General features: G+C 46.9%; 1 protein-coding gene across 1 annotated transcript; it reads left to right on the plus strand.

The window, feature by feature from the left end:
* Nucleotides 1–7831: 7831 nt before the first annotated feature.
* On the plus strand, nucleotides 7832–10338 carry LOC134528986 (glycine-rich protein 1-like). Its single transcript, XM_063362653.1, has 5 exons — nucleotides 7832–7879; nucleotides 8236–8373; nucleotides 8836–8973; nucleotides 9876–10009; nucleotides 10143–10338. The coding sequence occupies exons 1-5, from the start codon at nucleotides 7832–7834 to the stop codon at nucleotides 10336–10338; spliced, it is 654 nt and encodes a 217-aa protein (XP_063218723.1).
* The last annotated feature ends 10668 nt before the right edge of the window (nucleotides 10339–21006 follow it).

Consider the following 21006-nt stretch of genomic DNA (forward strand, 5'->3'; position numbering starts at 1 on the left):
ACGAGTTTACTGTAGTTTCGTGTGTCATTAACACGTGCAGTAACATCTAACCTCGGTAACGAACAAATTTATGTGTTCTTATGTTGTTCGTTCAGCATGAATTATGTAATTTCATAACAGTGAAATATAATTTGTATAATTAGTCTGGCAATTTTTTAGTTGATTTCCTGCAAAAAAACTTACAGTCCTGCTGTACAATAATTATATAGAAATATAGACTAGTAAAAACATATTTAAGAGCTTGCACTGTCAATGGTAAAGTTATTTTGAAATAAATGTTAGATATTAAAAGAGTCTGTTTAGTTAAAATATGTGTGTACTTACAAACATGTACAAACATTTTATTTATTTGGTTTTAAATCCACAGAAAAGTTAACTTTTTATATTACTTATGCTTTCTTTTGTTTTACCGTGGAAAGCTATTCAAACAACTGTCTGCAAATAACTAAATATTGGAGGTACTGGGGCAACACGAAGCATAAATGGTAACACTGTGTTGTAGTGATACATTTATTTACATGTAATTGTACAAATTAACAAATATGTAAGTTTACATGAATATTTCTGTTCAATTTACAAAGAAAATTTACGGTGCACAACGGCAAACAGAATAACTCAACGATGAAGCTTTACGGATAAAAATTGAAAAAAACAACGGCTACACAGAGACGCACAGGTGAACCCGGCGATGACAGCACAGACGAACACCGTAAGCAACAGTTGAGCGACAAAAACAGATATTTTGAAAACCACAACGATGATAGCGCAGACTAACACAATATATGTTTCCTAAGAGAACAGTTGCGGCGTTTCGGGAAAGAGATCTATTCCCTTCTTAAGGCACAAACAACAAACAGACTGATGTGTGTCATGACATACAGTTTAATTAGTAATGGCGTATGTCCGAAACTACATCTTGAATTAATTTATCTATTAATAAAAATGTTGTTTGACAGTGGAAATTTTATTTAATGGACTACACTGAATTTGTTGATATTCACATGGATACTGACTTTCTTTAAACAGATTTGTGTTTTGTTTGTTTTATGAGCATATTTGTTTAAACTTCTGTTAACAAGGCACATGTATTTGTTCAGAGAAGCTTATTCAAAAGAGGAACCTGTTTCTGTAACAATAAGTGTCAAGAGCGTAGTAAAAATGGGGGGTGGGGGAAGTAGGGTTGTCAGATTTATTAGACAAAGAATATTAGTGTACAAAAATTACAATGGCAGGAATTTCAAAAAGTATTTAAGGGATCGTCAATTAACCTAAAAATGTATTTTCAAGCATTATCTTTGTAAAAGGGTTTCCAGAGGAGGGACTGGTTTCTGCCCTCCTCTTTTATAAATACTGTCTACACCCATGGTAAATGTGTAAAAAAAAGTCACATGTAGTTACACGCACTAGTACACGATATACTCAAAATGAATGAATTGAAATTTTGGAGACCGTAATTTTTGATAGTTGTACTTATAATATTAGATGTTAATAATTTTTCAAGACATGTGATGATAGCCTACATGGAGTTCTATAGTCTGAAACTATGTATTTGTACTTTATGCAATAATCTTACACTCACACCTGTAGCATAAGGAATCACTACAAGGCAATCTGATGATGAGAAAAGATACCTTATCGAAGTTTATGGATCGAGTCGTAAGACACTATATTCGTATTCCTAGAGAACATAGGTTCAAATCCCGACTGGTAATTGTCATATTTTGACGTGAAACGTCTAAAAAATCATAGCGAAACATATGGGTACCAGAAAAAGTCTGACGAAAAAGTGTGTATCATCTTGCTTTAACATTTTCATAACTATATAGGCTTCGGCCTGAGACGCACTTAAGTCTTCCTTACCTAGACCTCCCAAATACACGTAGTTTTAATATAGGTTCGGAAAAAATTTCTGTTCAGTGTAGCTCACGTCTCAGATGTGATAGCGCATTGTTTCGTGTGACTGTGTATAGAGAACTGACAACACTGGGCAATACAGATTTTACGTTCACCAAAAAACATTAATTTTTATATTATGCCTTCAGTATCTCATTTATCATATCACAGGCCAATGTTAAACAGAATTTTCGTCGAATATTAATCGAAATGAACAGTATGCTACCATTTAGTGTCTGTTTTGAATTAAAAATTTTAGTACGTAGTCAAGTTCTCGTTTTTATTGTTTTTATTTTAAACCATTAAACTAAAAGCGACTCGCTGACATATCATTTTCACGTGAAACCAACGGCCGTGAGTCTCTATACAACCCCACCAATCTTTTCTAGAAAATTGGTAGGATGGTTCCGTACTGTAGGTCATGGCTAATTCCTTTCACATTGTCGCTATACTGTGGCGTTGTGTTTTGCCGTCTGCATTGACATCGTTATTAATATGTTTACGGACAAGCAAGCATTTCAGAATAAGAAGAAAAATTATATCGGAAATAGGCTATTCTCCTGGTAAACATACATAAAAATGATTTCAAGGCTTTCGTAAATTAATATTCTGAAAAGTTTTCACTTAACCAGCAAATTACAGTATTTCTAAATTATTTCTTAGTCATTGAGGCAGTTAACATATAGGTCTAATTTCACAACTACTTAATCAGTAAAACTTGAACAGCAAACGTAAATCGTTCTCAAGTAACGTTTAACAAATATTCCGTATTCACAGTTCACAGGTTGGAAATGCTGTGATTTTTTCAGGCATAAAAATGTATTAATCATAACTAAAAACATTATTTATCAATGACAACCGTTATTAAATTAATTGTCTGTAGGTGTAACACAAAAAATATGCATTATTATTAAGTGATACATATTTACAGAATCAATTTTCAGTCTGAATCTCGACAAAACATACAACGGAAATTTAGTAGACTATTACATCGTCACGAGCAATACCTTCATATGCTTCGAGCACATAACACAAACAGAGATAGCAAAGTCTCATATCTTCAACTCTGTCAGTCTTGCATAGGTGGCAAAACCAGGAATGATTGGGCTGGTTTTTCTTCTGAGAAGATGTGCTGGGCAGTTCATAATGTGTCACTGATATCTTTCTCTTTTTTGTTTCATTCAGATTAATTTTCTCTTTAACCTCGGTCTTCTTACTTTTCGCTTCAGAATTTATCATGTTCGACTTAGAATGTTTTTCTTCGGTTGCAGAAATAATCTCTTTGGTCATAGTATGTATCTCTTTGTTTTCAGATTTGTTCTCATTTCTCTTCTAAATTGTTTTTCTTTTAGCCATATTTTTCTTGTAAGTAATTTTATTGCTGTTCTTTTTGGATGCAGTCATGACATTTTGTAAAAGACTAGCTATAACCTTTTGACCTCTGTAGTTTACTGATTTGCATCTTTCTTTAATTTTGGGTATACCTTTTTTCTTGAAATTGGGTGTTCTCAAAATTTCTGTTATCGTAGGTGATAACTGACACTGTTCAGACTCTGAATGGTCGGTAACATCAAGATTTTCAGAGCTTTAATCATGATCAGAGTAATCTGAATCTGAGCAAGAGCTTCCACCTTTACATTCTTGGGTGTTTTGACATGACTTTTGTTTTGTCTTCAAGTATGTTGTACTCCAACCGCAAGATGGCTCCCTGATAAACCCATTTCTTCTTCGGTACTATTTTCATGTGTGAAGAAAGCATCATTTTCTGATGGTATAATGGAAAGAGTGTCTTCTACGAGTATGAGTGGTTGGAAAGTGGGTTCACTTGGTGCAAATGCCTCATCAGGGATGGCACTGGGATCAAAGGGATATTTCCAGTTGCTCTAAATCCACTGCAGATATTGGATGGGGTGACATACTTAGCCTAGGCCCTAGAAAAAACACTTCCGAATTGATATCTCTTGATAAGTCGACCAGCAGTAACAACTTCTTCTGTGTCAGTATTATTTCCATGCCCTCTTTGTGTTCGAAAAAATGTAACCTCATTGTCCCAGTTAACTTCATATGACTTAAACAATTTTTTGTCTAATGGTTGAAGCTCATGTGTTGTGTTGCTAGGCAGACAATATAAGGTTATCTCATGTGATTTTGCAGCAACAACTAAGTTTGCATCAATGTGTGAGGATGCTCCATCAAAAATTAAGAGGGCAGGGCCAGGAGTCTTGTATTTTGCAAAGTGTTCAAGCCACTTGACGAAAGTCAGGGAATTCACAGACCCTTTTGGAGTCATAAATACCTGACTCCCTGTAGGTAAATTTTCAGTCCACTCTGGTTTCAAACGATTTCCTTTGTACAAGATGACAGGAGGCACTGCATTACCTAACGTATTTACACAAGCTACTATTGTACAGTTTTATCCATGTTCACTAGCCACATAATGTACACGTCTAGCTCCTTTTTTCGCTAAAACAGTTTTTGCTTTGTGAAGACAAAGTCTGTTTCCCTTTTCATCAATGTTATAAATTGACTGTGGCTTATCCATCACTCCAAGCTTTAGTATAACTTTTTTCAATTTGTCAAAATGCTCATTAACAATAAATCTGTTTATTTTTTGTGCTCTTGCAGGGTTAAGATTTTGTGACTTCCTTTAGGATACAGTTGGGTGCCTTTGCAAGAACAATCAAAGCCATTTTTTTTCCAGCCGATGCTTTGTTGAGATAGAATGGATGTTTTATTTTACTAAGCTGACAAAACTTGAACACAGTTCTTTTCAAGACTTTTGGAGTGGCATTCCTACATCAGCTAATCTGAGGATCCGCTAGCACAGCTCTAACTCCTGGTCAATAGAAAGACCAGGTTTCCTACCTGTAATTTTCTGACAACTGCCTGACAACAGATTATTTTACAGAGTCCTCCTGGGGATGGCATGTGTGATGGCAGCGCTTCTTACCGACACTTTGTCTTTTAAAACACTGTCCATAGCCTTCGTGAGATCCTCTTGTTTTCATGATATTCCCAGCTTTCTTTTCATGATGGCCTAAAATAGAAACCCAAAATATTACAACAATAGCTACTAGCACGGGATTCTAACATAAAAAATAACAATTTTGTCAACTGGCTTTAAGCTTGAAATTACTGTTTATTACAATGATATAACTTTTAACCTCTAAATATTTATGAATCTAGAGGAATGCAGAATAAAGTACCTCGTTAAAAATTAAATTTAATTCATATTTGCTCTATACAGCTATCTATATTTATATTATTCTAATTATTAAACAAATTTCAAACAAGGTTCCCAAGGTGGCCCACTATGGCCACGTTAGGAACCTATCCCACGACAACGTTTTCAACAGTATTTTGGTATCGTAGAGAAAAAATAAAACTTACATGTTATATATGCTTACATATTCATAACACCCATTAAAAGATCTTTCCGAAACTATATAACAACAATGAAATGTCTAAACATTAACTAGTTTTATTTAAGTTTCAAACTCACCTTGAAAATAACAAGCGTGGCCTGCGTGAACAGCGCAACTCTAATGATGGCTCACAACATGGCGGCCGTTCAACCAAGAGGCTTAGTTCCTCGTTTCTCTACCTAGATTGCTACTCCATCCAACAAGATATTCTCATATTGCGGCTAGTGGCAGTGCCAACATGAAAAACTAACTGCGGGCCACCTTGAAAACCCGGGCCACCATTGGGTTACCTACCTTATATAGGGCTGCTTCCTATAATTCATTTTTTTAAACATTTGTTTCTATTAGTGCGCGATCTGTTGATTTGATTTATGACTGGAACTACAGAACGTAACCGTCATAAGCGCTATCTGTAGCCTTTTAGGTTAACCTAAGAAACAGCTAGGGTGTTAACATGCCGTCACCCGACCTATGTGAAAGGCCCGGAGGGTACCTGACGGGCGCTACGGGCGTCGCGGTGCTCTTGTTGTCCGGAGGGGCGCCAGGCTAGCGGACTGCTAGGCCGTTGATGTGGGGTCGTGGGTACTCTGCCCCCGCGTGCCCCGCCAGGTACACGGCTTGAATCTACCCTGAATGGTTCACTCTTGACTGTGAAGGCCGCTCGGCCGTGTGGAGGACGGGAGACTCCGGAAAATTAGTATACACGAGTTGGTGAGAATTACCTTTAATCTAGTCACGCTACAAACACTCTCACCAACACTTGGCGACGTCTAGCCGTTACACGATTAATACAGAAAAAACATAACGCTACGCGACATTAATGGTTACCGCGGCAGTCTCGCGGGACGCGGGTCGATGCTCGCTGGAGACGGCCAGCGCCGAACATTAACGGGTGCAGGGGGTGCTCTATGAGTGGGCTCCTAAATTCGGCGAAACACTTACGTGTGTGCAGCCGGCAGGCATCTGCACGGCGTCCTTAAGTAAAAACACTTTCGCTGGAGTCGGCCAGTACCGTACGTTTTGTGCTACGATACGTATCGCGGTATCACACTGAAGACGGTCGGGATAGGCCCGGCTCCGCAAAATATGCGCCGAGTCGACGTGGGCAGCGGTGAATTAACAAAAGGTTTTAATTTTAAAGATTTAGTACAGAATAAAAAGTAATAAAATGAAAGAAACTTGGATGCTGCCCACGGACACACGTCTTCTGTTCCCGGCTCGGAGTGGTTCGAGACTGCCGGACATGGCCGCCTCGCAAGGAAGAGAAACTTTCTCTTCTTTGTGAGTCGGCGTCAAAAAACTTATATTAATTTAATTTACTATATTACCAGTTAAAACATGTTCCAGGTGCCCAATTAAAATGTAGCACCTGGTAATTGGTGCTTAAGGCTTAACAATAGTTTTAATGTATTTAATTATTTAAAATGTGACATCAAGTTGGCGACTGTAAATTTACTACCATGTTGTCCCACTGTGAATTGTTTTAGAGGGACTTCTCCTATTCCGACATTCACTGGCATTTTAATTAAGGCCAGTGGCCGCGGTGACTGTTAATTTGGTTTGTTGTCTATTGGGGTCACGCCCGAGGCGCTCGCCTGACTCAATCCAGGTGGGCAAGGGGCGCGCTCCGAAAACGGGATACGGTACTGGCAGTGCGGAGCACGGGCTTAAAGGCCATGGTCGGTACGACGTTAAATGCCCCCCCCAGTGGAAGCCCGTCTCCGCCCCGTGTTCCCGCTCCCGCGGTACGACGACCCCCTAGCTCAGCCTGCACCCATCGACACGCGATCCCATAGCGCGTGGCGCCTTAGCGCCGGCGGCGCGTGAGGTGCTGGCGCAGGCGGACGCCGCCTCGGTCGCTGCGTATGCAGCTGGGCCTTGAGGCAACGCCGCGGCGCATGAGGTGCTGGCGCAGGCGGACGCCGCCTCGGTCGCTGCTTGGGCAGCTGGGCCGGGAGGCGGCGCCGCGGTGCATGAGGTTCTGGCGCAGGCGGACACCGCCTCGGTCGCTGCGTGGGCAGCTGGGCCGAGAGGCGGCGCCGCGGCGCATGGAGTGTCGGTGCAGGCGGACGCCGCCTCGGTCGCTGTGTGGGCAGCTGGGCCGGGAGGCGGCGCCGCAAAGCATGAGGTGCTGGCGCAAGCGGATGGCGCCTCGGTCGCTGCATGGGCAGCTGGGCCGGGAGGCGGCGCCGCAGCGCATGAGGTGCTGGCGCAGGCGGACGCCGCCTCGGTCGCTGCGTAGGCAGCTGGGCTGGGAGCCGGCGCCGCGGTGCATGAGGTGCTGGCGCAGGCGGACGCCGCCTCGGTCGCTGCGTGGACAGCTGGGGCGGGAGGCGGCGCCGCGGCGCATGAGGTGCTGGCGCAGGCGGACGCCGCCACGGTCGCTGCATGGACAGCTGGGCCGGGAGGCGGCGCCGCGGCGCATGAGGTGCTGGCGCAGGCGGACGCCGCCTCCGTCGCTGCGTGGGCAGCTGGGCCGGGAGGCGGGGTCGCGGCGCATATGGAGCTGGCGCATGCGGACGCCGCCTCTGTCGCAGCGTGGACAGCTGGGCCGGGAGGCGGTGCCGCGGCGCATGAGGTGCTGGCGCAGGCGGACGCCGCCTCGGTCGCTGCGTGGGCAGCTGGGCCGGGAGGCAGCGCCGCGGTGCATGAGGTTCTGGCGCAGGCGGACGCCGCCTCGGTCGCTGCGTGGGCAGCTGGGCCGAGAGGCGGCGCCGCGGCGCATGGAGTGTCGGTGCAGGCGGACGCCGCCTCGGTCGCTGTGTGGGCAGCTGGGCCGGGAGGCGGCGCCGCGAAGCATGAGGTGCTGGCGCAAGCGGACGGCGCCTCGGTCGCTGCATGGGCAGCTGGGCCGGGAGGTGGCGCCGCGGCGCATGAAGTGCTGGCGCAGGCGGACGCCGCCTCGGTCGCTGCGTAGGCAGCTGGGCCGGGAGCCGGCGCCGCGGTGCATGAGGTGCTGGCGCAGGCGGACGCCGCCTCGGTCGCTGCGTGGACAGCTGGGGCGGGAGGCGGCGCCGCGGCGCATGAGGTGCTGGCGCAGGCGGACGCTGCCACGGTCGCTGCATGGACAGCTGGGCCGGGAGGCGGCGCCGCGGCGCATGAGGTGCTGGCGCAGGCGGACGCCGCCTCCGTCGCTGCGTGGGCAGCTGGGCCGGGAGGCGGGGTCCCGGCGCATATGGAGCTGGCGCATGCGGACGCCGCCTCTGTCGCAGCGTGGACAGCTGGGCCGAGAGGCGGCGCCGCGGCGCATGAGGTGCTGGCATTGGCGGACGCCGCCTCGGTCGCTGCGTGGGCAGCTGGGCCGGAAGGCGGCGCCGCGGCGCATGAGGTGCTGGCGCAGGCGGACGCCGCCTCGGTCGCTGTGTGGGCAGCTGGGCCGGGAGGCGGCGCCGCGAAGCATGAGGTGCTGGCGCAAGCGGACGGCGCCTCGGTCGCTGCATGGGCAGCTGGGCCGGGAGGTGGCGCCGCGGCGCATGAAGTGCTGGCGCAGGCGGACGCCGCCTCGGTCGCTGCGTAGGCAGCTGGGCCGGGAGCCGGCGCCGCGGTGCATAAGGTGCTGGCGCAGGCGGACGCCGCCTCGGTCGCTGCGTGGACAGCTGGGGCGGGAGGCGGCGCCGCGGCGCATGAGGTGCTGGCGCAGGCGGACGCTGCCACGGTCGCTGCATGGACAGCTGGGCCGGGAGGCGGCGCCGCGGCGCATGAGGTGCTGGCGCAGGCGGACGCCGCCTCCGTCGCTGCGTGGGCAGCTGGGCCGGGAGGCGGGGTCCCGGCGCATATGGAGCTGGCGCATGCGGACGCCGCCTCTGTCGCAGCGTGGACAGCTGGGCCGAGAGGCGGCGCCGCGGCGCATGAGGTGCTGGCATTGGCGGACGCCGCCTCGGTCGCTGCGTGGGCAGCTGGGCCGGAAGGCGGCGCCGCGGCGCATGAGGTGCTGGCGCAGGCGGACGCCGCCTCGGTCGCTGCGTGGGCAGCTGGGCCGGGAGGTGGCGCCGCGGCGCATGAGGTGCTGGCGCAAGCGGACGGCGCCTCGGTCGCTGCATGGGCAGCTGGGCCGGGAGGCGGCGCCGCGGCGCATGAGGTGCTGGCGCAGGTGGACGCCGCCTCAGTCGCTGCGTGGACAGCTGGGCCGGGCGGCGGCACCGCGGCGCATGAGGTGCTGGCGCAGGCGGACGCCGCCTTGGTCGCTGCGTGGGCAGCTGGGCCGGGAGGCGGCGCAGCGGCGCATGAGGTGCTGGCGCAGGCAGACGCCGCCTCGGTCGCTGCGTGGGCAGCTGGGCCGGAAGGCGGCGCCGCGGCGCATGAGGTGCTGGCGCAGGCGGACGCCGCCTCGGTCGCTGCGTGGGCAGCTGGGCCGGGAGGCGGCGCCGCGGCGCATGAGGTGCTGGCGCAAGCGGACGCCGCCTCGGTCGCTGCGTGGGCAGCTGGGCCGGGAGGCTGCGCCGCGGCGCATGAGGTGCTGGCGCAGGCGGACGCCGCCTCGGTTGCTGCGTGGGCAGCTGGGCCGGGAGGCGGAGCCGCGGCACGTGATGTGTGGGGCGGCGTTACGAGACTGCCCAGGACGTGTTCGGCCAGGTGGGCCGGGGGTCGGCGCTCTCGTCGGGGGCGCTCTCGCGGGCTACTCCCCTCGGGGCTCGTCGGGCCTTGCCATCTGTAGGGCTGGCGTTCCCGCTCGGGTATCAGCGCTGGGCTGGGTGAGCTCCGCCCCGGGGTGGTGTTCAGGACGAACTCCCGCAGCCTCGCTGGTCTGCGTCGTGTCCGACGGGGACGTCCAGCCCCCTCCTCGCGCGGTTGTGTGACGGTGACGCGGAAAGTTGCGTCGGCAAGGGAGGCCGCGTGCCCCCAACCACCTCTATTCGGGCTCGGGGGCGATTCCTCTTCGTCGTCGTCTGGGTCGGATATGATGGGTTCGGGGTCAGGGGTCGCTCTGGCGGGGTCTTCGGAGTCATCCGACGCGACTTCTGTCACCCGGCACCTGGCGTGGCGGGGCCGGCCCCTTCTCCGCCGGCGCGACGTGGTGTGAGTCTCCGTAGGTGCCTCATGCCGCGGGGGCGGCTCGCTCTCGGGGGCCTCCCTTCGTGGCGCGGTTTCTGCGGGACAGGGTGCCTCGCCGGGGTCGTGGGGTGCGTCCGCGCCCAGTTCCCTGTCGGTGAGGTACTCGGGCTCGTCTGGAGCGGTGTCCGCGGCTTCCTCTCACTGTTGCTACAGTCCTCCAGGAGGGAGTGCATCAAGGGGGATGTCTGGTCCGTCTGCCGTGTCTCCATGTTCGGGTTCGGTCGGGAGTGGTTCCCCGGGGGTCGCCGCCACTCGCAGGTGGTCCCGGTGGATCTTCTGCACGCGGCGGCCGCCCAAGTCCACCATGTAGGACGTCGCCCCCAGGCGCCGCGTCACGGTGTAGGGTCCCTCCCAGCGGGGAGCGAGTCCGGCGCAGTAATTGCGCGGCGCTGCCGACAGGGGGTACGCTCGGGCGTACACCCGATCGCCGGCCCGCAGTTGTGCCGGGGGTCGCGCTGTCTGGGGCGTGATTCCCTGACTGTAGCGGGCTTGTCTTGCGCGTGCCGCGTCGTGCTCCTGGGTTCGTCGCTCGTCGCGCTCCTCCGGTTGCTCTCCTAGGTGCGGTACGCCGTGTGTTGCCAGCTCGCCGGGCAGCGGCAGGTTACGCCCCTGGATCATCTCGGTGGGGGTCATCCCAGTGGCCGCGTTCACGCGCCGCCGAACGCAGAACAGTTCGTCGGCGACGTGGCGGTCCCACTGGGTGTGGTCCTCCCCTAGGCGCAGCCGCAGTTGAGTTTTCAGATCCTGATTCCTGCGCTCGGTCGGATTGGCCCTGGGGTGGTATGAGGGTGTGGTGTGGTGGTTGATGTGTGCCTCTTGGCACAACCCTCTCCACCGGGCCCCCAGGAACTGGCTGCCGTTGTCCGTCAAGACGGTCTCCGGGTAGCCGAACCGAGTGAGGAACTCGCGCGTCAGGACTTCGATGAAGGTGGCCGCCCGTGCGTTGCCGCAGGGGTAGGCTTTTGTCTAGCGGGTGAACATGTCGGTCACGACCACTAGGAAGCGCTTACCCCGCGGCGAGCAGGGGTACGGCCCCATCACGTCCAGCGCGAGCGTCTGGAACGGTGTTGACGGCTGGCGAGGCTGCTGTTGTTGTGTCCCGTCTCCTCGGCGGGCCTTGCGGCGCTGGCAGGTTTCACACTCTCGGACGTAGACCCGGACATCCCGGTTCATCCCCGGCCAGTGGTAGTACCGGCAGACGGCTCTCCGGGTCTGGTCCGAGCCCGGGTGTCCGGCGAGGTCATGATCGTGGTAGAATCGCAGTGTTGCCTCGCGCGCTTCGGGTGGGACGTAGGTCTTCCACTCGTCCTTTTCCCCCGGCGGTCTGGTCATGACCCGGTCGCCCCGGAGCTGCCAGGCGGGGTGGTCTCCTCCGCGCGCTGTCACGCGGCGCCGGTCGGCGTCCGGCGAGCGGTGCTGGGCCGTGAGGACGCGCCGCTCCAGGTCGGCCTCGGTACTGGGAGGGTCTTCGGTCCCTTCTACGCCGAGCATGAAGCGGGTGCAGGTAGGGTGTCCGTCGGCAGTCGTGCTGGTGTGGGATGGAAGCAGGATTTCGTCCCACTCCTCCTCGTCCAGCACCTCCCGTCTGCCGTCTGGCTCGCGCGAGAGCAGGTCGGGGAGCTGATTTTCCGCGCCTGGCACGTGCTCGACCGTAAAGTCGAACGACTGTAGGAGCAGCGCCCAGCGAATCAGCTTCCCCTTCCTCCCCTGCATGGTGTGGAGCCAGGTGAGGCAGCGGTTGTCGGTGCGGAGGGTGAAATGCCTGCCCTCCAGGTGTGGACGGTATTTCTTCACGGCCCACACCACCGCCAAGCACTCCTGTTCGTTGCTGTGGTACCGTAACTCTGCCGCGCCGAACTTCGCGCTGGCGTAGTCCACCACTTGCCGTTCTCCGTGGTCGTTCACCTGGTACAGCACGGCTCCGGTTCCCAGGGCGCTTGCGTCCGTCTGGAGGACGAGTGGGCGCTCGGGGTCGATGCGGGCCAGTGTGTGGCACCGGGTGAACGCGCTCTTGACGGCCTCGAATGCCGTCTGGGCGGGCGAGCCCCAGTGGTAGCGGACTTGGGGTGACAACAGGTCCGTCAGAGGCGCGATGACTTGTGAAAAATTCGGAATATAGTTCCGGAGCCAGTTCAGCAGCCCAATGAAGCGCTGCAGTTGCTTCCGGGTGCGTGGGACTTCTGCCATCGCGATCTGCTGGAGGTGACCTAGTTGGGGGCGGTTCCCCTCCGCGTTGACCACGTGGCCCAGGAAGTCGACCTCGGCGGCTCCGAGATGGCATTTGGCTGGGTTGGCTGTCAGGTGGTTTGTGGCCAACCGCTCCATCACCAAGGCCAGTTGGCGGCAGTGGTCCTCCCAGGTGTCTGAGTACACTATGACGTCGTCCAGGTATGCTAGGGCGAACTGCCCGATGTAGCCCTCCCGCACACGGGTCATCATGCACTGGATGGTGGACGGGGCGCACTTTAGGCCGAGCGGCATGGCTCTGAACTGGAACCTCCGTCCGTCTGGCACCGTGAACGCCGTCTTCTCCCGGTCCCCGCGTCGTATGGGCACTTGCCAGTACCCGGACTTTAGGTCCAAGGTGCTGAAGACCTGGGCCCTTTCCAAGCCGGCTACGGCGGCCTCGACGCTAATCTGGGGGGGCGGGGCGCTGACGGTCACGGCATTTACCGGCCGGAAGTCCACACAGAATCGGCTTGTCCCGTCTTTCTTGTTGGCCAGCACAATGCACGAATTGTACCGGCTGTGGGACGGCTCGATGACTCCGTCGTGCAGCATCTCGTCCACCTGCTCCCGGATGATTCGCTGCTCGCGAAACCCGTAGCCGCGGGGCGGGTCGATGCTCGCTGGAGACGGCCAGCGCCGAACATTAACGGGTGCAGGGGGTGCTCTATGAGCGGGCTCCTAAATTCGGCGAAACACTTACGTGTGTGCAGCCGGCAGGCATCTGCACGGCGTCCTTAAGTAAAAACACTTTCGCTGGAGTCGGCCAGTACCGTACGTTTTGTGCTACGATACGTATCGCGGTATCACACTGAAGACGGTCGGGATAGGCCCGGCTCCGCAAAATACGCGCCGAGTCGACGTGGGCAGCGGTGAATTAACAAAAGGTTTTAATTTTAAAGATTTAGTACAGAATAAAAAGTAATAAAATGAAAGAAACTTGGATGCTGCCCACGGACACACGTCTTCTGTTCCCGGCGCGGAGTGGTTCGAGACTGCCGGACATGGCCGCCTCGCAAGGAAGAGAAACTTTCTCTTCTTTGTGAGTCGGCGTCAAAAAACTTATATTAATTTAATTTACTATATTACCAGTTAAAACATGTTCCAGGTGCCCAATTAAATTGTAGCACCTGGTAATTGGTGCTTAAGGCTTAACAATAGTTTTAATGTATTTAATTATTTAAAATGTGACATCAAGTTGGCGACTGTAAATTTACTACCATGTTGTCCCACTGTGAATTGTTTTAGAGGGACTTCTCCTATTCCGACATTCACGGGCATTTTAATTAAGGCCAGTGGCCGCGGTGACTGTTAATTTGGTTTGTTGTCTATTGGGGTCACGCCCGAGGCGCTCGCCTGACTCAATCCGGCTGGGCAAGGGGCGCGCTCCGAAAACGGGATACGGTACTGGCGGTGCGGAGCACGGGCTTAAAGGCCATGGTCGGTACGACGTCAAACAGTGCTACCTAGCGATGTATTCTATACACTAATTCGAAAGCAAAGCAGTTGTACTCATTCCATGGAGTGTATAAGTAAATATGGTAGAATTCCGCCTTGCCCTTTGAACTTATGGCAGGTTTCCGTTATGGTACTTTTCCGCCTTTTTCGAAGAGGCCAGCGGAATACAGTAATTATGGTAGTCTTCCGATATGGTAGTCTTCCGCGCACCCCGTTTCCTGGCCAAGCGGCGACTGTCAAGCAGTGAACCAAGCATACATCACACCCTCTCACGGCACACTCCAAACAAAAAGTTCTGCCTGAATTTTTTCACTCACTGAGGACAAACATTTAAAGTCCACTTAAAAAGCATACATAAATATTAAGACAAAAATATTACAAATAACTTTATAAAAATTATTGGCAATATTTTATATAAAACATCCTTACACTTGACTCAGATATTTGAAAGAACTGTAACATTCTAAAAGCCATAGCCAACTGGCTGTTTCTATTGGCAACCAGGAATTAAAAAATAACAAAAAACCAACAACACTTAACATTATTTTTAAAAAAATACCAAAACCTCTTTAACAAATAAACCACAAAAAAAATTAATTTAAAAATAGAAAATCGTTAAAAACATATTAAACCTCCAAAGAAGAGAAATGTGATGGATATGCCGCAACAGGCAGTTCAGTTGTGTTTATCATACCATGACCATCTGATTATTTACTATTTTAATTTTCCTAGGTGCAGGAGGTGAACTGGACTCCACCTAAATCATATTTTACTGAATTTGTTTTTCCAATTCACTCTAAAATTAGGTAATTCCATGAGGTGTGCGAATGTAGATATTTTTTCATGAAGTTAGAGATGAGAGATAGGAAAAGAAATAATATAGATAGATTTTAACTGTTTTGTTCCCAAACAATTTTTTATTGGATAGTGCTTAAAAATTTGCCTTCTTTTAATCCAATAACAATATTAATATATTTAGAAATATAATAACATTTTATCTATTAAACATAATATTGAAATTGGAGCTATACCCATAAATAAATATAATACTATGTGTAAATAACTTCACAGAGTACACCATTTGTAGCAGCCTGTCATTATTTACCTCAAAACTTACTTTAAATTTAAAACTATGCTTAAATGATGCCAAATTATAAAAAATGAAGAAATCCAAATCATTTAATAAAATATTTTGAAACCAAGATGGCAACGTTTTACTTTAATTTCAAACAGATTTGATGTTCTCACTATTTTTATATACATACAACTGTAATCGAAATCAACTTAAACCAAATTGTTAATCTTTGTTAAAATCATGTATCATTGTATCCATAGAGCACACTTGTTTGTAACACCATTGCTACAATATTGAATTGTTTTGCATTATTCCAAGGCTGTTTGAACATAATTTGGGAATTCAAGATTTATTTTTTTGAAAACTGCTCTACTTTAATTTTGTACATTAAAAAAATGGGTGCGTGTACTTATGTACGCGCGTGAGAAGATATACTTCTTTGGCATCATTAAAAAATAATTTTTAATTGCATGCAAATAATTAATTAAAATAAAATAATAAAAGGGCTGGAAAAAGATAGTCAACACAATCAATAAAGTTCAGTTTAAATTTGAAAAATTAAATAAATAAAATTTAGAGAATAATAAATATATATGACATAATTTGTACTAAATATTATAAGATTTTAAATATTTATTATTGATTATTTAATATTTTAAAAGAAAATAAATAAGTTTAATAATAAATTCAAAAAATTAATTTAAGTTTTTTACATTTTTTAAATATTTATTATTTTCTTAATTTAATATTCACTTTTCATTTTTATCAAAAGGTTTTCATTAAATTTATTCATTTATTTGAATAAATATTTATTATTTTCTCAATTTAATAATAAATATTAAAAATTATTTTTTTTTTTAATTTGATGTTCGATTTTAATTTTATCACAAATTTTTTATAAATTTTTTATTAAATTTATTTCTTTATTTTGTAAATATTAAATAACCAATAATAAATATTTAACATTAATAATTAATAATTAAATAATATTAACTATTAATTATATTAAATAATAATATTTTAATTTATATCAAAAATAATTCATATGGATAGTTAATCTCAATTATATTGGAGCATTTGAAAAAGTATATAAGCACAATTATTTTTACTAATATTTACAAATAGTAAATAATATTAATCAAAATATTCAATTTAAATCACTACTGAATATAATTTATTAGCAAATATATAATTCGCACTTGTATGAAACTAAAACATGTGTTGTGAATGTAGAAACTAGAAACATGTGGATAAATATTATAAATATATTATGAAAACAGTGATCAGGGGCGACGAGCATGCCAACATGCGCCACTAATAATGGTTCTATTTCTATTTTGTTGGTAGCTTTTTTTTTTCCCGAGACATAATGAGCTGTTTAGCGGGCAGCTTCAACCTGTTATTTTTGTGTTACAGTGATGCGCGCGCATCTTAAAATTTCACTCTCATCATTTTTTCATAATGCGCCTAAAGAAGTATAACTTCAAAAATTTGAAATTTAATTTACTTTGCTTTAATAAGTTTAAATTGTTTGATTTTCAACATTTTCTTTTACAGAAGCATAGTTAAATCTTTAAGTGTAATTTCTGAATCAACAAATAAACTGACAGATACAAATATTTTTTGCTGTTTAGTCATTGGTGTTAATTATTAAACTTATTTTAAGAATAACTTGAAACTTAAATAATATAATCAAAATACACTTCATATGGTGTTAAAATTGCTGTCGCCCACCGTTCATTTATTGGGATGTGGGGTGAACCTAGTAGCAGTTAGTTATAAATTTATTGTTGCTCCTCTGGGAGGATGCCGGGCTAGCTCAAGGGCTAGGCCAATTGTTGGATGGGTCGTCGGCACCAGCATGTTCCACTAGATTCCGAATCTCTGAAGAAATACATGCTGCCATTCCCCAGTGGCAGCCAGAGGCATTGGTGTGCTGGAGAGGCAGAGAAGTAGTCCCGATGGTAGACCGGCAGCTGTTCTTCCTTCCTGACCTGTCAGCCGATGCCTTGCTTGGTACATGGATGACCTACCTTCTTGGTCAGCATGGTGGAGGAAGAGGGGAAGAAAACATGAAGAAAACAAGCTGGGGATTTGTTATTGTCCCCAAAGAATTGATACCAGACCGAAATGTCACTCAGGAGAGGGAGGATGGAGCTGTTCCCAAAAGGTCATTCCAAGGAAGAGGGTTGGAGTTGTCCTGAATGGTCCTTCTAGGGAAGTTGAGAGAAAGTAGGATAGTTTAGCCAATAATTCACCTTTCAAGTTTTTAATTCCCCAGATTTTTCTGAAGAAGGGCCTTTGATAGGCCTGCTTACACCATATATTATGGATATGTATGTATATATTATTTACATTTGATGTACACATTATGGGTTTTGGACTTTGTGTATCTCTACAAATACATCATACACCATTATACTACTTGATACTTAAAACATTTACCCTAAATGATCACAAGCGATGTTATAGGTCTGCTTAATATATATTGTTGGCAGATCTATCCCCCTACCATCTGTGGGTGGGTGGTGACATTACCTCTCCTGAAGATAAGGGAGGTAGATTAGGTGCTCTCAGTGCTAGTGATTTCGTGTAGGCTGAGGCCTAAATGGTGGACATGACAATTGCACAGATCCTTGAAAATAAAACTGGTGCTTAATAAACATCTGCTCAGGGTTTAAGACGTGTTAATATCATTTTCAGTAAAATAATAGTTTGAAAACATAGTCCAAGTTGGAGACTGTCTGTTATATTCTATAACTACTCCACTCGTAATTACTTGTCTGTATTATGCCCAACTACATTATACATGACTTAACTTTATTAGACATTGCACTATTCGGCCGTTGTTTCCACAAAGTTAAATGCTCTGTTATCTCTTATCGTTGATGTATTGCAGTCGGCCGGGGTTTCGGGTTCTAGTCCCGCGGTGAGTCTAAGGGGCTGGTGGTGCTTTATGGTGTGTTTTTCCGGGAGGGCGCCAGGCTAGCTCGTATGTATAACCAATGGGGTGGGTCGATCGGCCCCAGCGTGCTTCCCTAGACTCGGTGGCTGTATCTTAAAGGTGGTATTAACTGCTATTAGACAACGGTGACACTCCCTGTTCAGCATTAGGTGGCTGGTGCCTAACTACAGATGTAATACAAACACTGGTACTGAAAACGTGTGGTACATGTATTTATTAACGGACATATTTGGGTACACGATATTGCACCACACTACTCTTGATTGATAGTTTGGACATAATTGATACACAATATTACACGACACTACTCTTGATTAATTATGATTGTCTCTCCCTAAGGCAGTCCATTAGAGGGGGGAGTTCGTTGGTTGTCCTGGAGTCGGCCAGGTCTGTAAAGTGACTGACCTTAGGGCGGCCCTGTGGCCCGTGGCCTTAAGGCAGGAATTACGATGGCCGGGTTAAGCCCTGCACCGTAAAAACCAACCCGGCGTCGCATGGGGAATTGACGTTACAAAGGATTTGGTTCATGACTATATTTACCAGAGTGAAGAATCGGTGAGTTACTAAATTGAAGGTTTCCCACGGAACGAACACACGAACACATCCACCCCAGGCCGCGAGCTGATTTAGACTGCCGGAGGGGGCTGTCGCGCAGGGGGGAAACAGTTCCGCCGCGCGCCAAACCACGAGTGAAGAAAAGAAATAACTATTATTCGGTTTTTAATTGAAAACTTACTTGTTAATTGTAAATGATCATTGTTTAAATATTAATGCTGACATTAAATGTATTATGAAATATTGATTAAAGCTTTAGTTTAATAAATTGAACAAATATTATTTAAAAAGATGAGTCAACTTAAAGACTACTGACTAGTTGGTAAAAACCACTGGTTGTGTTTATGTTTGTGGGTTTGTTCTCATATTGTTTCAGCACTTTGTTTCTTACTTAAATTAAGGCTCTAGGCTGCAATGAGAATTAAGGACGTTCGTTAAACACTGTGCCCGGAGGGGGTTAACACGACGCACATTTCTTATCATGTGTTAATTTAAGGGGATGGCTTGATGAGCTTACTCCGTGAATTATGATCGGTTGTTTGCATCAGGTGCAGTTCCATGACAAAATTTATACACTGGGAGTACTTGCGTATCTACTCTGTGTTTGACCCGGGTTGAGTTTGCGAGGGGTGTGTTCCACCAGCGGGAGCCAATACTGGCGGGTTGAGGCCGGGCTTAATGGCCTCCGGTCGGTACGACGTCAGTATCCACTCACGAGGTCGCTCTCTTGATTCGTGCGAAGTGGGCTAGGGGTGCATTTTGCCAGCAGGATTAATGCTGGCAGGGTGTGGACAGTGCTTTACCACCACAAGAGGTACGATGTCAAAATATGTATTAATTTACTAAAACAAAGAATACTTTTACGTAAATAGTTTAAAATTTGAAATTGAATGAAATCTATTTCAACCAATATGGTACCATATATTTCTGATATCTTTCCTTTATCATTATACAGTAAATAATACCTTTGGAAAATATTAATAATTCTAATCTAAACCAAAAAATTAATTTTGTGCCTAACCAACTACAACTACCACAGTACACAGCTCTAACACATTTTCTAAGCTTATAATTTATTACTTAAGCTTTGGGTTACAATTTCGATTTGAGATCATAAATTTTAAAAAACACAAATTATGATTACTTATTTTATATGGAAATTTAATGAAATAAGCTTTCTTATTAATTAGCTATAAGTGAAATAACATATTCTTCTTTAGCTCTTTATTATTAAGATTATAACTTTATCAAACAATTTGCATCAAATTAAACACCAAAATCACATGTTCCTTTAGCGAAACACTTTGTTTATAGCATGACTATGTCATAAAGAAATTCTAAATGAAAAAATTGAAAAAGTAAATAAATTAAATATTGTTAAGCACTAAGAATCGTTGAACAAATATTTGGTTTAAAATTTAGAACTAAAATTAAAACTGTGGAGATTTTTTGAATGATAAAGGAACAGAAATGAAACAAAAGTTGGCCATGTATAACAAAACTAAGGGCGCGGTTACACGGGAGTCTGAACTACTTCAGGTGAACATGTTCAGCTGTTGAGTGCGGTTACACACATAAACAAGTAACACAATTTGTACCTCTCTTGGCCTTGTGGCCTTACCGAGGTTTAAATTTATCTTTATTTTTTTTTTAATTTATTTCATCGGCCATACTATTGTTGTCCTTTTTTATAATTATTTAAAGGGAGAGTTAACAGGTTGTCGGCTTGGAAATCCCCTGAGGTCCGCCGTGAGAGGAGCATCTGAAGGATACTCCACCCACAGCGGAGAGCGGTATTTAGCCCAGACAAAATATTGTCGAAAATTAATAATCTGTCTGGTTTCCAGCAGGGACCACGGGGAGGCTACCGCCCGGCGACCCAAGCCCCTCAGAAAGGTTAAGGATATGAGGTATAGGTTATATATGTTTTTTTTTTTTATGTTTTTTTTTTCCCCAAAAACACCAAAACCATACAAATACATTAATATACATAAAGCATAGTTAAATATATAGGCTTAATATAAGTTTAAACAATTATATCTAATACAATACGCATATTTTTAAAATTACACAAGTTTTTAGTTATTTAGTTGATTCATGCGGCGAAGATTCACAGGGGTCGGGACTCCGCTGTTGTCAGTCATCTGTTGTTTGGTCGTCTATCTTCATTCTTCCGTTTCTGCAACTGTCTTCAAACGAGAAGTGACGAGGATCGAAGACTCTATTTTTGTTGTTAGTCATCTACGATCGTCGATCGCCTAAACGTTCTTCAACTTCAGTCTCCGTTTTTTGTCTTCAGTTTTCAGTTCAAGTTGTCTTCAAGCTGTCATCTTTATTGTTCTCACGCTCTAGGAGTG

Source organism: Bacillus rossius, chromosome 2, assembly GCF_032445375.1.
Source record: "Bacillus rossius redtenbacheri isolate Brsri chromosome 2, Brsri_v3, whole genome shotgun sequence".
Classification (NCBI taxonomy): Eukaryota; Metazoa; Arthropoda; class Insecta; order Phasmatodea; family Bacillidae; genus Bacillus; species Bacillus rossius.